Below are 16,613 nucleotides of genomic sequence, written 5' to 3' on the forward strand. Positions count from 1 at the left end.
AGTAACGAAATCGGTAGCAGTCAGCTGGCTGGGTTTGAAGCTCTGAGAGGGCTGTGGACACATGTGCTCAGCACAAACAGTGAGTCCCTCCAGTTTTTTTTCCTTCATGGGAGCATCGGATGCTGGAAGGGAGTTGGAAGCCCTCAGAGGTTCTGGGCTCAGGCCTAGTAGATTGCTTTTGTCCTTTTTCACTGATTTCAAAGTAAACTAAACAATGTGTGTCTGCTGGGATGCTGAGTGTGTCCTGAAAGTTTTGCAGGGCAGGATGGGCTCAGGCTGTGGTGACACGTTCTCATGGTTTTACTTTTCTTCAGGGAACTGAAGAGAAAGCTCTGCCTAAGATTCTTCCCCCTGCCCCCTATCACTCGTCTCCTCAGTAGAACAGGGGATGGGGTGGGGGAGAAAATAAGACGGAACCCTTGTGGGTCAAGATAAAGGCAGTTTAATTGAGCAATAGCAAAAGTTGTGTGTGCAGAAGCAAAGGAAAACAGAAGATGTTATTCTCTACCTCCCATCAGCAAGCGATGTTCGCCCACTTCCCGGGAAGCAGGGTTCAGTGCATGTAGCGATCGCTCTGGAAGATAAACATTATAAATTACGAATGCCTCCTGCTTCCTCCTCCTCTCTCTTAACTTTCATATCTGAGCAGACGTCATATGGTGTGGAATATCCCTTTGGTCACTTTGGGTCAGCTGTCTTGGCTGTGTCCCGTGCCAAGCTCCTGCCCACCCCTCAGCCCAGCGGTGAGGGGGGAAGGTTGGAGGGACAGCCCTGATGCTGTGCCAGCCCTGCTCAGCTGTAGCCAAAGCACTGGTGCGTTATCACCACCTTGCTAGCTGCCAGTGCAAAGCACAGTGCTCTGTGGGCTGCTGCGGGGCTCAGCCAGACCCGGTACAACCAGAAAAAAATACTGGATTTGTGAAGGTTTGGGGAAAAGTGACTGTGTCTAATAAATCAGTGGTGTACAGAGCCAGGCATATCTTTGCTTCCCGGTGCTCTGGCATTGCTAGTCCGGGGAATGCACATGCTGGGGTCCCCAGCCTGGCCTCCTGCTCCTGGAGCCTGTTTCTGGGCTTGGGCCAGCTTGAGGAATTGTTTCAAAGAGCCCTGCCAAGCTGCTTAGTACGAGCCCTGGGTTGCGAGTCAGGAATCAGCACTGCATACTTCGTGTGTGACCTCGGAGGCCTGGCCGAGCCTTGCTGCTGTTGTCCAGCTTCTCCGAAGGAGAAGGCCGCTCTCCCGCCTTGGCCCACTGCTGCAAACGTGAGCAGCAACAAAATGGCGCTGCCTCTCTGGCTTACCCTCTATCGAGGGGACTGCTTGAGGTGTCCGCCGTGGGGCTGTCCACCCTGCTCTTGGGCTGGAAACGTTCCCTTCTGCAGTACCCCGCTTCCCTGGAGAGACCATGAAGGCTTTGGGACCTCTGGGGTTCAGGTGTGGGGACAGGGCAGTGTGACACGGGGCGGCAGGCGGCTGCGTGCACCTTCTCTGTGCTGCCGGGCAGGACGCTGAGGCTGCGCAAGGGCAGCGCGGCCGGCCATCCCGCGCTGGCTGCACAAGGGCTTAAACAGCAGAGAGTTCGAGCAGAAATAACGTCTTCCTGTTCAACCGTAGAAAATGCTGAAAAGCAGCCACTCTTCCTGCTGGTCCAGGAACAGCTGAGATAAAAGAATTGTCACACTTTTAAAACTGTCAAGAAAAAAATCTGCAGAATGACACTGGCTGGGCCTCGCATGATTTCAGCTCAGAGTCGTTGGCCAAGAAAGCTCATTAAAGTAAAAAAAAAAAAAAAAGACAAAAAAAAAGAAGGATCTGTATATTGGTGCGCTGCTTGGAAGATTCTTGGCAGCTGGCTAGGCATTTATATGCAATCTGTGAATGGAATTCATTTCCCAATAATTGTCTATATTTACATAATGCCTTCAGGCCCGAGAGCTGTTACTGGTGTTGTAGCCAACGTGGATAAAGAAGTTTGTCACCTGCGCTACCAGAGACAAGCCTGTCCGTAACACTGCCAGCTTGAGAGGGGATCTCAGGAATTTTTGCTGTGTTTTGGGGCGGTTAGATTTGTTGGTGTTTCGCTTTAACACGATGGCTGTTGTGTCAGTCCCCTAAAGAACACAAGGTGCTTTTTCCCCTTCTTTTAGTGGAAATCTGCCCCCAAAACTGCCAGTCACCTGCTACATGAATTAACTTGGGGGTTTCTGCAATCCCTGGAGATTGTTTTAGACACACTGCTGTTATTATTGAAATTAACTTGATCTTCTAAGAGCTAAACAAGTTGTACAGTCCCAGAGTTTTCATGCAGACAAACTGAAGACAGACCAAAATCTCTAAGACGCCGCTTCAGAGCACTAGAATCTTGCACTCTATAACCCATAGTGTTTTCTTAAGAGGTGTGAGCAGCCAAATAAAAGCAGATTTGTGGCCATATTTGACCTGGCCAGGTTGCAAAGAAGGAAAGTAAACCTCTCCCCAGACCAGAAAAACCTAAAATGAGCCACGCACTGGTCTCCCAGGTGAGAGGAAACTTAGTAAGAAAGAGGCGAAAGATATTGAGATGGACAGTGTGTATCTAGAAGAAAATTTCTCTGCTTCACAGCCCTGCTCTCCAAGGAGGGAAGCGATGTCAGAGTAATCCATGTGGTTTTGCACCTAGAAGATCGATAAAGGCGTGGGGTCTGATGTTTAGTACCTCTACTGAGGGTTTTCATTCCCTTGAAGTAGCTGCACAGTGATTTTCTTTTCCCTTCTGGTTCTTCTACTGCTATCTATAAACAGTTTTGTAACTACAACACCGATTATCCATAAGCACAAGATACAAAGCGATTTGGAAAAAATCCATACTACTATTCAGAAAACTTCTGGTGAACATGGTGTTTGATCCTGTTTATCTGAGCATGACATTGGAATCTGGAAGTTCCTTTGGAGCATCACTGAGCATTTTGTGTTGCCGTTACGGAGGACAAGCTTTAGGCATCCGGGGAGAGGAGGGGTTCAGGGATGCAGCCTCGCTAATGCTGGCCTTGTAAGTGTTACTGAAATACTGGCAGTATCTGTGATGGGTTTTGAGCATGAACAGGTGAGTTGCTGCTCTCGGTAGCCGAAATGATGGATCTGGCACAGCGAGCCTGCAGTCAGGGTGAACTTAACATGAGGACCCGTTCTTTGTCCTGAGCTCAGTCTGAGCTTGCCATTTTGTGAAGTTACCCACTGATCTCACAAGGGCACTGGCAGGATTGTGTTCGCTGCGTGCTATAAACAGCGTGTGCTGCTGAGATGGGTATGTGCTTAGCTCATAACACTGAGACAGTTGGAAACCAAAAGGAGTGACAGCCGACTCATCTCCAGCAATCCCCACATCTGCCTGGTTTGGATTCACAGTTGTATCTCACTTGGGTGCGTTTTGGGTAGGTACTTTCTGAAAAGGCGCACAACCTTTTATGATGGTAGTAGTGACTTTCTGAAGGGAAACATTTTTTACAGCCAGTCACATTATTCATTTCACTGTGAGCAGTAACAAACTGCTTGTTAGTCTGGGATTTTTAAGTACTCTGAGAAAGAGCAAAGGGGCTCTCAGCCAGCTGAGTACTCGAAACATAAGGGAACAGACATGCACAGAGGAGTAGCTTCCTTCATATTAAAGCCCTGAGAAGCTACAAGCACATAAGCGCTGCTATCCAAATATTATTATGAAATTATTGCTAATTTAATTTATAAATGGTGCATTTATGAAATGGCTTATCCTTGGTGGTGTCTAGGGGTTTTGGGTTCTTACATAAAATCTGTTCTGAGACTTCTGCTTCTGTTAGCTTCAGTCACACCTTCTGAACTATTTGTTTCGGGTTCTGCTTGAAAACGAGTTGCATGATTCCCATTAAAGGAAATGTCAAAAGTTACTCCCTCCAGCCTTCATGTTGCCTGGGTTTTGCAAATGTGTTCCGGATGTTGGCGCTTCATCCCGTTCTGTCTTGTATGTGCACGTGGCCCATGAGCGTTCTGTTCTTTCTGGGAGAACTGAGTCGCTCCCTCCAAGGTGTGAATACTGACGGGAAGGACGAGAGGGGAAAAACCCAGACTGAATTGGTTCCATCTACCCTTCTCTTAAAGCACCAGGGTGGTGTGGTTCAGATTACATCTCCACATGTTGATGGTTGAATCTTACCCTGTAGATACGTGTATACACAACTGCAACCTGCAGTTACACCTTGTGTAACAGATTTGCAGATACTGTTTTCAGTTCCATTAATCATTTGTCACCACAGGTTCTCCTACTGGCAAAGGGAATCCTTTGGTCTTTAGGTTCTGGGATGAGTTTTTAGTTTACTGTGATGTCAGCTTCCTCCTCTCTTCGGGGTGATGGTAGTGGTATGTTTTTGGTTAAGGATTCTGGGCTTAATGCTTGTCTCTGAGATCATTGGGCTGGTGTGGTATGATCACAGGCAGAAGCTCTTTCCCCACTTCAAAATTATACGCAGGGAATTAAACAAACAAATCTTGTCTGTTCCATGTGGGTGAACGTCATTTTGTACTTTGAAACTCCTTCCCCACATGGATCAAGTGCTTTCCTACAGCATCGCAGACTGCCACCGTGCTCCAGCACGCCAGACCCCCAGGAGAAGATGTCATCTGCAGTCCCTGGAACCTGTTCTCTGCCTACCAACAAAGAACAGAGGGATTTAAATATGTACAGCACACATATGAAAACTTCTGTTTACCTCTGAGTTCTCAGTTCGTTTGCTTAACTGTGCTGTAGTTGTGTGCTTTTGTGTTCAAGTTAAAGTGTCATTGCCTGCCATAATGCTGTGAGCATGCATGTAGGTACTGTTGCGTCTCCAGAGTGGCACATCTTCCCATTTTCTGCTCCTGGAGAGGAAGAGATGCTGTCACGGGATGTGTCATCAGATTTTTGCTGTGGTGGTGCTCAGTTCCACACTGCAGCCTTTGCTTTCAGCTAGAAATGGTTCCATTCAGCTGGTCTAATTAAGCTGACAAATAACGCATACTTGCAAAAAGCAGTGGGAGGGACTTCAAAGTCTGCTTGAACTTGTGTTGGGACAGAGTCCTTGCTCTTCAGGGAGAGCGTGTGGCTTGCTCTCTTGGGTTCATGAACTCAAGATTTTTGCCTCTTTAAGGAGCTCTGAATACTCATTGTCATTGTTACTCAAAACTGTGCCAGGACTCAAAACCGAGCATGCCTGCAGCTGGAGGAAAAACAGGCAGGAGGCAGCTGCTGACAACCTTTTCTTTGCCTTTTTTCCCTCCCCCTGCCATGGCTGTTGCTCAGCTAGCCCCATTTCAGTGTTCATGAAGTGATTGGCTTTTGTCAGGACTTATTCCTTCAGGTTGTTAAATTATATTGACCTGGAAGTATGCTTACAAGATATCCTGTGGTGCATACAGCAACATAGGGATGGCCCTAGTTGCCAGCACAAGTGCGTGTTGTGCATTAATTTAATTCATGTCCTCTTTGTTGGAAAATGTGCCCTTGAGGAAAGACTGCAAGTTGTCAGGAGCCCAAAAGGAAACAGAAATGAGGTGCAAGGCAGCTTCAGCAGGTAGCATAGCAGTTTTAGCTTAAGTGTCCAAATTCCAAGGTTTGTGATGCACCATCTATTATGCAAATTATTTATTAAAGGGAGGAGTTGTTAAAAATGCACATACAATATTTGTGTTTCCCTTCTGCTTTTAGAAAGAAGATAAAATACAGTATTTTGACAGAAAATCTACACTGAGACGATAATTTAGATATTAATGTCAGGATATGGAAAATTCAGAGATTTGGAGCTCTCTGTGTCTCTATTGCTGCTGTCCTAGTGGCATTGGTAATTTCTCTCCCTGTGTGTTCCCTGTTTGTATAACAGGAGCAGCAGCACAGCTCCCTTTTTTATGTTGTGCTTTGCCAGTGAAGGAAACATACAGAGCTTGGAGCTGTTATTGCGGAAATCTGAAAAGGATGCACTAACACATGTTCTTAGGCAAATCAAGGGCCGAGTTGGTTTTTCCTGCAGACCTCAGCTTTTCTGTTGTGCTGCAGCTTCTAAAGTCCATGCCTGCAGAGCATGGGAATTGGGGTCCTGTATTTCCATTAGCATGTGTCGCTCTTTAAACCTTGAAGAATGCCCAGGAGAAGAGGAGGGGAATGGGGTTGTTACTCTCTTGTATGCCTAACAGGAGGAGGTGATGCAATCCAGGGAAAACAGGACTTCAGCATTTGGTTGAGGTTGTGTCTGAAAGACATTTTTCTCTCAAACTGGCTGAGCATTTGTCACAAAGCTGTTGCTCTGTCTTGCGTCAATGACTCCTTCACCCTGCTGTTCCCCCTGCAGAGCCTGTGCCAGTAGCGAGACTGAGAGCGAAGCTGGGGATATCATGGATCAGCAGTTTGAGGAGATGAATAACAAGCTGAACTCAATGACTGATCCGACGGGCTTCCTGAGGATGGTCAGCAGAAACAACCTCTTGAACAGGTGAGACTACAGCGCTGCACTGTGGGCATCAGCGAGCAGCGTGAAGCATCTTGGTGGTGGGTTTCTCTCTAAATGGCAGGATTGTGTGGCCGATGCCGTTGCTCGTGGTCTCTTTGTTGCCCCAGGTTGAGGGGACACAGAGCAGCAAACCGATACTGTCCTTTACAGGTGCAGTAAGCATCCATTCCTCGCAGCATGGATGTACGGGGGACATTAAGCATTAACATTAATGCCTTTTGGCAATAAGGTCTGTGTGTTAGTACTGCGCAGCACTTCGCCTGCTGAGCAGAGGGGCCCGTAGGCATTTCCCTTCTGTCCTTTTCTTTTGTGTTCATGTTGAGTGAGAATTCCTCCCTCCCTCAGGAGAGCTCTGCATCTTGCTTCTGATGGGATTGGGAATCCATTACTGCCTTGTGTGTTGCATGTGCATCCAGCCCAGGAGCCTTGGGGGCCTGGTGGTCTTCCACGGATAGGTGACCTGGTGGGGGTTGGTTTTGTTCTACATACGCAAGTGTTGAATGTGAGGGACAAAACAGCCCTGCCAGGCCCTGGAAGGCCACGGGGTCCTTATTGCTTCCTTCCTTAGAAATAGGAATTTTCAGTCAGAATGAGGCAGGACAGGGACTGAAAGCATCACTGTGCCTCTTGTGGGAGGGGGGACCCCAGGCACAGGCAGAGACCTAGGCAGGACTATGCATTTCACTTAAGAGCTCAGTAGCTTGGTTTGGAAGATGTAGGGGGTGGTATCTTCATTGCGCGTCTGGGTGAATTTGATATCTTAGGGTGATAGCCAGCAAGGACTTGGCATCAATTATTAACTGATAGCTCCGTCCTGAGGGGCAGCCATTTCCGATTTGTTCTTCACCCGGCCAAGCACTGCTTTTGGCGCTCTGAACAACTGCAGGAGAACTCTCTTTTGTCCCTGCTGTCTGTGAGGTGTGGAGCTTGGAGCTCTTTGCTACACACTTGCAGAAATACTTGTTTCTGTTGATTTTAACTGCTGTACTAATTAGCTGGGAATATGCTGCATTTCCAGAGTTACAGGGCTATGCACTAGCCACACAGTCTCCAGTCATTTTCTGCCTCTTAGAACTTGCTCAGGTCTCAGTCTTTCACGCTACTGTGCTGAGTAGGGTGTCGTGGTTTAACCCTGGCTGGTAATTAAACACCACACAGCCGCTTGCTCACTTTCCCATCACCCAGAGGGATGGGGAGGAGAATCAGAAAGGGAGGTAAAACTGGAAGGTTGAGATACGAGCAATTTTGAAATAGAATAAAAATGAAAGAACAACAACAATAATAGTAATGACAATAACAGTTATCATGAAAAAGGGGGCAGAGGAGGAGAATAAAATCCAAAGGGAAAGGAAGAAAGAAAACAAGTGATGTACGATACAGCTGCTCACCACCTGCTGACCGATGCCCAGCCAGTCCCCAAGCAACGTTCAGCAGGCCCTGGCCAACCCCCCAGGTTTATATACTGAGCATGACGTATGGTATGGAATACCTCTTTGGCTAGTTTGGGTCAGCTGTCCTGGATGTGTCCCCTCCCTAGTTTGGGTCAGCTGTCCTGGATGTGTCCCCTCCCAATATTCCATGCCCCTCCAGCCCTCTCGCTGGCAGGGCCTGAGAAACTGAAAAGCCCTTGACTTACTATGAACATCACCCAGCAACAACCAAACCCATCAGTGTGCTATCAACATTGTTCTCACACCAGAGCCAAAACACAGCACTGCACTAGCCACTAAGAAGAAAATTAACTCTATCCCAGCTGAAACCAGGACATAGGGCAAGCAATCAAAATGAAATTTTAAGACAGGATTTTTCCAGTGCTACCACTGCCCCAGTGATGAGGGGCTGCATGATGTAACCAGGGGTTTCTGGCTAGATCTGTGCTCCAGCATGGATTGTGAGTACAGGATACCCCAGGCCCTTCTCAGCCGGAAAAGAAAATGCCATCAGCCTGCAGTGCTGTGAGCCATCACATGGAGCTTGTGAGCTGTAATAGCATCCCCATGAAACTGGGAGCTGCCTGTTGGCACGAACAACTGGCCTGTTTTTTCTTTCCAGAATCAACGTGTGTATCTGTTCAAGCTGCTGCATTGATGATGAGCTGTGAGTACTTGCTAGTTTTGGATCAAACAGGCAGATCCCCAGAATTGCTGAGATGTTTTGCTGCTTCAGTCAGGCTTAGAAGGACAGGAGAATGGCCCTCTGATGACAGGAGAAAAATGTGATCCAGTTCTGCTCCAGGGAATGCTAATCCTCAGGAGCACTGCAGAGGCCAACCATACAGCATCTATGCCTTTCTGCTCCATAGGAGCCAAGTGCATTACCTTGAACTCACATCCAGGAGCTTATCTCAGGTGCCTTGTCAGGTAACTGGTTTGCAGCTTTTAGGAGAAGCTCAGGGGTGGGGCAACTTGGGCACTTCATTAAAGCACCCTCACAAGAGCATCAGGAGGAGCACTAGAAGTAGCTGTGTCTTTGATGTTCTCACCATGAGCACTGAGATGAAGAGAATGAGAAGACACTGCTGTCTGGCCTGCTTGCCCACCTTTGCCTGCAGATGGGACATACCAGGGGGCTCTGGTGGCTTTGCTAACACTGCCACAGCTGTTTTGCACCATGTTTGCTGAGCCCTGAATTCAGGATAGATGCTGTGGTCCTGCCCAAGCCTTTGAATGCATCCTGTACTTAACATCTGCTCCAGTCCCATAGGTGGTCAAACTGGAGGCTACAGAGTATAGCTGGTCTCTTGCTATACTGTGTGGTTCTTTATAATTAAGCTGTGTAGAGAGTGGTGTGGCTCACGGCACGTAGCACACTGAGCTTGGGACAACAAGGGGACAACCTTGCAAGAGCCCTGAAGCTTCAGGAAGGAAGCAGATGAAAATCTCCACAGAGGAGAGCAGATGAATAAATAAAGTGGGAGCAGGCAGCATTTCTGTGCACTGGCCTGGAGCTCTAACTGGGAGCTGTGAGCTCTTAGACTTTGGTTAAGCAACGTAATCGAATGTTCAGCTAGAGCACAAGCGATCTTGCAGCTCTAGACCCCAGCTCACCTCCTTTGCAACGGCTTTTCTGCCAGCCAGTGCTGGAGTGAGGTCATGCAGCCGTCGGTCAGCGTTGAGTGGATTGGTGCTGCTGTAGTGCTTCAAAGGACGGTAGAACTGTAGCTCACAAGCAGTGACTGAAGGTATGGCGTGTCTGCTTTGGCTTCTGCACTGCAGGGGATAAAGAGAAGTAGGGCCTGCTTGGAGCTAAGGATAAGAGCTGGTCTCCCCTACTGCCAAGGCAGCCCTGCATTCCTCATGTTGGGCCTGAGTGCATGTTTACATCTTGTGCTTGAATGTTGGAGATCCTCAAGGGAGTTTTCATGGCTGGGGGCCAGTGCAGCTTCCCTCACGCAGAGGAGTGGCACATGCTGTTAAGGTCCCATGTTAGAAAATGAGGCCCTGAAGATGCTGGGGCTGTTTGGAGCCATCCAGTCTCCATGTCTGGCAACAAGCGGATGACGGAAAGGGAGCCCTTGGTTTGGGATGGGTGCCCTCTGGCTGCTGTCATCAGGTAACCTGGCATTTAAGCAGAGAATAATGTGATTTTTTTCAGCAGTTCTGCTTAGAAGAGCAAGAATGTGGGGGTTTGGCAATTAACTTAGGGAACTTCTGAGAAGAAATGGGCATTTGGAGGAGAAAGGAGCACTGAGGGGATGCTGCAGTGATCTCAGTACTGGGCAATAGCTGTCTAAGCTGTGGGTGGCACTGGTACAGCCCCCAAGGTAGTCCCAGTTGCTCATTCCTTATACAGCTTCTGTTTTCTGTGCTCCTTGGGACTCTTAGACTTTCACTGGGTTTCCAGATTAAAATCTCATTTCCTCCCTGCTAGTTGTCTTCTGCTCCAGAAAAGGACTTGATCCCTGCCTGTACCTGAACAGAGTCCCCCTCCTTTTCTTTGGCCTCTCCACTATCGTGGGGACACAGTTTGTCCTCCTTCCATGTACCTGCCAAAGGTATGAGAATCAGCTCTGACATTGCTCAAAGGGTAAAATACACCTCCTTGAGGGCAATTTCTGCAAGGCAGCATGGTGAGAATTTTGTAAAAGGCAAATTGGGAAGTAAGGAGCAGTATAACTTGAGATGAGAATTCACTTCTGCCAGGGCCATTGCCCAGCCCCCCTTACGGCTGTAAAGAGCTTGTTTTTTGCCAGCACAGTTGGCATGCACAGGGTCCATGACCAGTCCTACAAGCATTGTTGGACATTTCTAGAACAAGCTCAGTGCCCCAGTAAGAGTAAAGTCTCTATAAATCCAGCCAGAGGAATCTAGCACAAGGTGGCTACAATTCACATGGAGCATCAGCAGCAGTAACAATGTGACTATTGCCAAGATATTTCATTATTTTTTTTGCTCGTGGTTTCATCCTGGTGACCATCATGCGATGTCTGAGCATATCTCCCCTCTCCTTTTGGTGTGGGACCCTGCCTTTGTGTTGATTTTGGCCCTGTTGGCTGTGCTTATGGCGCAGCAGCAGCAGCGCCTGCGGGGCAGGGGCCACGCCGCAGGACCCCGTCCCACAGTGCCCAGTGAAGCCAGCAGGGCAGACCTGGGGCTGGCAGCCGGAGCCAGCCAGGACTCCACATGGTCAGGGGGGGTGCGTGGTGCTGAGGTGGGTCTGAGGTCAAGCCAGGCATGCAGGATCAGGTCTGGTGGCAGTCGTGGGGTCAGGCTCAGCCCGCTGACGGCTGCGTGGGTCCATCGGAGTGGGCAGCGCGGGGGGTGTTAGTCGGTGGGTTGGGCTGGGGATGGGCAGGGTTCATGGGCAGGCGCGGGCAGGGCTCTGGTGCACCTGGGGACAGGCACACCTGCAGCGTAGCTGAAGCAGAGACTGGGCCCTAGCTCCCGTGGAGCTCCTGGGCCCATGGGCAGGGCATGCTGGTGGGGGCCCCAGCTTCGGGCTGCTCATTAAAAGCCCATTAATGTCCTCAGGAGCCGGACAGCTTGCCCTGGAGAACCGTGCTGTTGACCCTGTGGAGCAGAGGGGTGGGGGTGCACCGGGGGTGCTGGCTGGTCCGGGACACAGTGAGTTCTTCGGAAGGCAGATGGGAACAGCGGCTGGAGTCCCCTATCTCTCTGGTTCTCTGTCACGCGGGGTGCAGTGCTGTAGCTGCCCCAGTACAGACCACACAAGCAGAGAGTGCTGGGTGGTCTGTGGGTTTTGTGCAACCACTGGTGGGTTCTGGAGATAATTGTGGATCCTTGAAAGCATCCACAGGGAGCCCATATCTGAATGTTTTCTGGAGCTTCCCACAGCTTGCTGTTGGGAGCGTGTCAAGGCCCCGAATGTGGATTTGGGGCTGCATCTCTAGGAAGAGTCTTTTTGAGGAAGGCTTGCAGAATGAGAGGCCTGATGGACATCCACTGTCTTGAGGCTGCCAGATCACTGCGGCAGTAAGTCTGACTCGCAGCCCTCCCAAACAGCCGTGCTTGGTCATGGGTAGTATTTCGGTTGTCCATAGTGCCTGGTGTGTCCCCATGAGTGCCAAGGCAAGAGCAGCTCTGTGCTGGTTCTGGTAGGAATCCCTTCCTGCCCGCGCCTGGCCATGTTCACCCTCAGCAAGCCGAGCCAGGCCCTGTGGGGCTTGTGGCTGGCCAGACCAGGCTGAGCTCAACGCTTGCATGACACGGGCTTTTTCCCCCTTTTTCCGAGATTGCCATGGGACCATTGCTTTGTTCCTGCATCTCCAAGACAAAGGGCGGAAGCAGAGTTCACGCTGCTCCATGCAGGCAGCCCCAGCCCCAGTTCATGCTGTTTCCTCTGCTTGCCGCAGGTCGGGCTGCCTTACACAAAGGGTTATAAATAAAGAGCACTGCGGAGTCTGTGCAGGGGCTTCCAGGGGAGAGATTTCACTCTTCCAGAAATCAGGGGACCCCTCTACATTGCAAGAGCAAGGTAAAAATGATCAGTGCAGCATCCCAGAAGCCAGCACTGGTGCCTTGTAGAAGGGGCGTTTGGCCAGAAGTCTGTTGTCACACTGAAATCACCTGGACTCAGGTGCCTGACAGGCCACCTGGAGAGCCCTTGGGCTGCTCTGCTTTGGAAGGGAGCGGGCTGGCCAGGGCTCCAGGTCTGCTCTGCCTGCTGCAGAAGATCTTTGTCCATCCTCCCCGTATGGATTTTCTTACTCTTCTTTGTGTACGCAAACACACAGGCAAGAGATGCGAAAGATTTATGTTACTCCCTTGGTTTTGTTCTAATAAAAAGCAATCCAAGTGGCGAAGGAATAAATCTAGAGCTGCTTGGCTGTGAAACTAAGATGAAGGAGGCTCTGCTGATTAGAGTAATCAAGCCCCTGTTCCCTGCAATAAATTAACTTAATACAGCAGGGGAGGCTGGCGAGTGCCGCCTGCTGGCAAGTAGCTGCTGCTTGGGAAGGTCAGGGCTGTTGTGCTGGGGCTAAAGCTCTGCGCGCTCGCTGGATCCTGGGTGAGCAGTGGGGTGGGTATCCCTGCCCTTCCAGGCTGGCTTATCAGGCAGGAGATACAAGAGGGGTGGGCTTTGAGCACAGGGTTCAGGGCACTAGAAACCTGTGAGATTGGGAAAGCACAGGTTTGATTTCCCGATCTGATTTTAAAATCTGTGCTACGTAAAGTACAGAAGCAGCTGAGCACTGCAGAGTGTGCTTGGCTCATCAGCTGCTGCAGTGAAGCTAGGCAGAGGGGTCCGGGGGGGAGCAGACAGCGCTGAGCCCATGCTGGTCCTGCGGTGAACTTGGTGTTGCAGCAGTCACCCAGTCAAGTTTGCAGCAGCACACTCACGCTTTCACCAGAATCTCTGTGTCAGGGAGCGGGGCAGATGGACACTGAGCTTCGGTCCACATTCTTAAATGACTCCTGTTGGCTCACAAGATGAAATTCATTGTTAGTGGGGAGCATGGGGGATAGCATTGTTTTTTTCTTTAGAGAACAGGTTTTAGACATGATGTGGGCTGGTTCTGGTGACATTGCAGCAAGTGAGGGAAGAGAGAAATTTTTTTAATCTCTGTCTGATCTGTGTCAGGAAAGGTCAGGGGTGTCTCAGGCCCATGGTTTGTCAGTGGTAAGGGAGTGCACTGGAGTGCAATACTTCTGCTCTCCTTGTCTTTTCCTGCATGTTGGCTTAATCTGGTAGTGCAAAGAGACACTGTGCCTGTGTGTGTGTGTGTATGTGTCTGCTATAGGCATATATGTATGCATATACATATGAATATATATGCCTATAGTAAATACACAATCAACTGTTAATACGTCTCATTGATTAATGTGTCTGTTGGATGCTGAGTTTTCTTTTTGGTTTTCTGGATGTGCAGACGCTTTCTGCTTTTCTTTTCTCCGTTGATAGCCCAAAATAGATTCAGGCAAGAGGTAAAAGTGAAGAACAGAGACAGGCGTTTCGTCAGAGTAAGCATTCTTAAAAAATGGACATTGCAGACTAACGTCCTGATAAAGCGCATGAGTTTGGTCATGAATCAGGAAACTCTAGCTGCTTTCCTGTTGTGTAAATTGGCAAAGGCATATAGCATTGGAAGGTGTCTGAGAGGCAAAACAGCGCTGTGCTTCACAGAGACCAGGAATGGAGGGCGGCTTTCTCTGCCCGGCACCATCAGAGCATGATCTGGACTGGGATTTCATGGAACCCTCCATCCAATGCATTTGGCACCTTGAGGACAACGCGGCATGTGTTGCCTTATGGGTGGCCTTTTATGTTTGAGATTGTTTTGTTACTGGACAGCCCCAGTGGTTACTCTGGTTACACTTCAGACCTTGCACTACCGTTACTGTTCAATGTCTTGTTTCCCTCCCTGCCTTTTCTTCAAGGCCCACCTGTTAAAACTTTCTGGAAAGTTATCCTTTTCACATAAAATGGTTGTTCATGGCACCAAGCCAAGGATAATGTTTCTGGGGAGCGCAGCTGCTGGATTAGTGAGACTGGAATGGGGCAACATCATTTCCTCAGCAGGGCAGTAACTTTTTGTAGCCATGCCATCTCGGTCTCCTCAGCATGACGGTGTTTGGGGCTGGTGATGCCAGAAGAGCACGTGCAGAGCTCTGTCTGGGGGGGTTATCAGAAAGGGGCTCCAGGTCAGCTCTCGCATCTGACTTCATGGAGCCGTTCAGAGGAGTGGCAGCAAGCACAAGTGTAACTTTCATGTCTTCTTGTTTGCCTGTTATCATAGTTTCTTTTGGTACTATGCTAGATTAGTTGGTGTAAAACCCCAGTACACGTCTTCCTGTGATTATAGTCAATACTTAATGCGTCTCTGTTTGCCTGCTATAGATACGTACGAGTAACAACTGTGAACAGCACTTCAGGCGCTCCGTAGCAATTAGTGTGCTGTTTGCAGCTGGTTCAGCCTGCCATTAGTGTTATTGTTCATTGTGGTGTGAAGCTGAATGGGAGAATAAAGCCCTGCCGTTAAGCCTGTTACAGAAGAGAGTCCTCTGGATGGACAGGAACTGGCCTGTTGGTCAGTGTTACAAAGTCAGGGCAACCTGTAGTTGACCTCAGGTTTCTGCAAGTAACCTCTCACTTGCCTTTTGCCCACAGGAGCTGTCAGAGCATGACCAGTCTGTTCAGCAGTACCATGTCTCCTGTTAAGGATGGAACATCATCTCTTCCAAGGAGGCAGACATCCTTCACCAAACCACCACTCCGTGCGCTCTACGACTTGCTGATAGGACCTATGGAAGGAGTAAGCCTTTGGCGTGGACAAATGCAGAGATTCACTTACAAAATCCTCTGTCAGTGTGGGAAAGCAAGAACAGGCAGCTTGGGGACTGTGTCTGAAGCATGGTGGTTTTCACTTGGTCTTTCCAGATGGTGAGGCTGGGTGTGTTGGGAAGTGGACACAAGGGATGCTGTGGTTGATACCACTTCCAGTGAGCTGCCACAGTAGTGACGCTTTTGATGAACCTAAGCAGGAAGCATATTCTTAGTTCACTGATACTAATTGGCAAACTCAGCAGCTCGGTCTATGGACAGAGCTCTTGTCTGGGTCAGGGGACAGAAGAAGCAGTACTGGGAGCCTGGCAGCACTGCTGGCCCACCCTGCGCCTCCCACTGCCCTGCAGTGCCACGCTGGCAGCCAGCCACAGCCAGGCAAGCCGGACCTTGCTCGCTCTTCATCCCAGGGCTTGGTGCTTTTGCACGGAGGTGGATGTTTCCTGTGGGTGCCAGCAGCAGTGGGTGGGAGCTGCTGCTGGGGCTGGTCAGGCGCTCGGCAGCCTGCTTGGTTCGCTGCCACTGTCCTGGCACTCGGGCCATTCGGGACCCAGCGGTGCTGCAGCGGGGTGCACCTGCCAGCAGGGTCCCGTGTCGGTGGGTCATGGGGCGAATGCAGAAGCCAAGGGGAGCTGCGTGGCACGGCGTTCTGCCAGGCCATGCAGGAGGCCAGGGGCAGGTTCCAGTCTCACGGAGCAGTGGCAGGATAGATTAACAAGTCCTGTCTCTGTCGCACCATATCCCTAGCTTGAGGAGGTAAAGTTGCTGAGTCAAGAATTAGTCTTTTTCTCAGTTTGTATCCAGCTGAAGGAACAAATCAAAATGTCATGTTTCTGTCATGTGAGAGGGAAAACCAGCTCTACCCTGGGTTACTTTAAAGGCTGTTTGGACACTTTAATCTTGTCTGCAGAAGTCACCTCCGCTGTGGAGGCATAACCTGTGTGAGCCTGAGCTTTTGTTAGCTCTGTCAGCCTGCCATCCCGCGGTCACGCCATGCATCTTGGAGCGGGGCCTTCTGCTACAGAGGCGGCACGTCCGTCCTCTCGGCAGGGCGAGATCAGCCCTGCTTAAGGCTTTTCTGTTCCAGCTTCTGCAACATTCTTGAGAAAGCTTCACCTGGGACTTAGATGCCTGCCTGCCCCTAGTGTGAATAGGTAAGACAGGCTGGGAGAAAATCCTCGTGGGGAACCCCAGGAGGCTGCTTCTCCTTCCTGGTGAGGACACACTGTGGCTGGGCACCGCTTGGTCAGTTTGGGTGTTGGGGGCCCGAAGTTGTCTCCAGCAGGGTACGGTGGGGCTTGGCAGGGCTTTCAGAGAGTGCAGAATTAGCTGTTACAGGGTCCTTACTAGCTGCTTTCTAAGAAGTTGCAGTTCAGGTTTGTG

At 49.9% G+C, this 16,613-nt stretch overlaps 1 protein-coding gene across 7 annotated transcripts in view; it reads left to right on the forward strand.

Moving 5' to 3' along the window:
- Nucleotides 1-16,613, forward strand: part of TTC28 (tetratricopeptide repeat domain 28) — a 191,592-nt gene that overhangs the window by 155,727 nt on the left and 19,252 nt on the right. For all 7 annotated transcript variants that reach the window (XM_080405593.1, XM_080405594.1, XM_080405595.1 and 4 more), the window contains 2 exons: nucleotides 6,330-6,470; nucleotides 15,057-15,201. In XM_080405593.1, coding sequence (XP_080261719.1) covers nucleotides 6,330-6,470; nucleotides 15,057-15,201 — 286 coding nt within the window. The remainder of the gene's footprint in view (nucleotides 1-6,329; nucleotides 6,471-15,056; nucleotides 15,202-16,613) is intronic.

Source organism: Falco punctatus, assembly GCF_963210335.1.
Source record: "Falco punctatus genome assembly, chromosome: 1".
In the NCBI taxonomy this organism is placed as follows: domain Eukaryota; kingdom Metazoa; phylum Chordata; class Aves; order Falconiformes; family Falconidae; genus Falco; species Falco punctatus.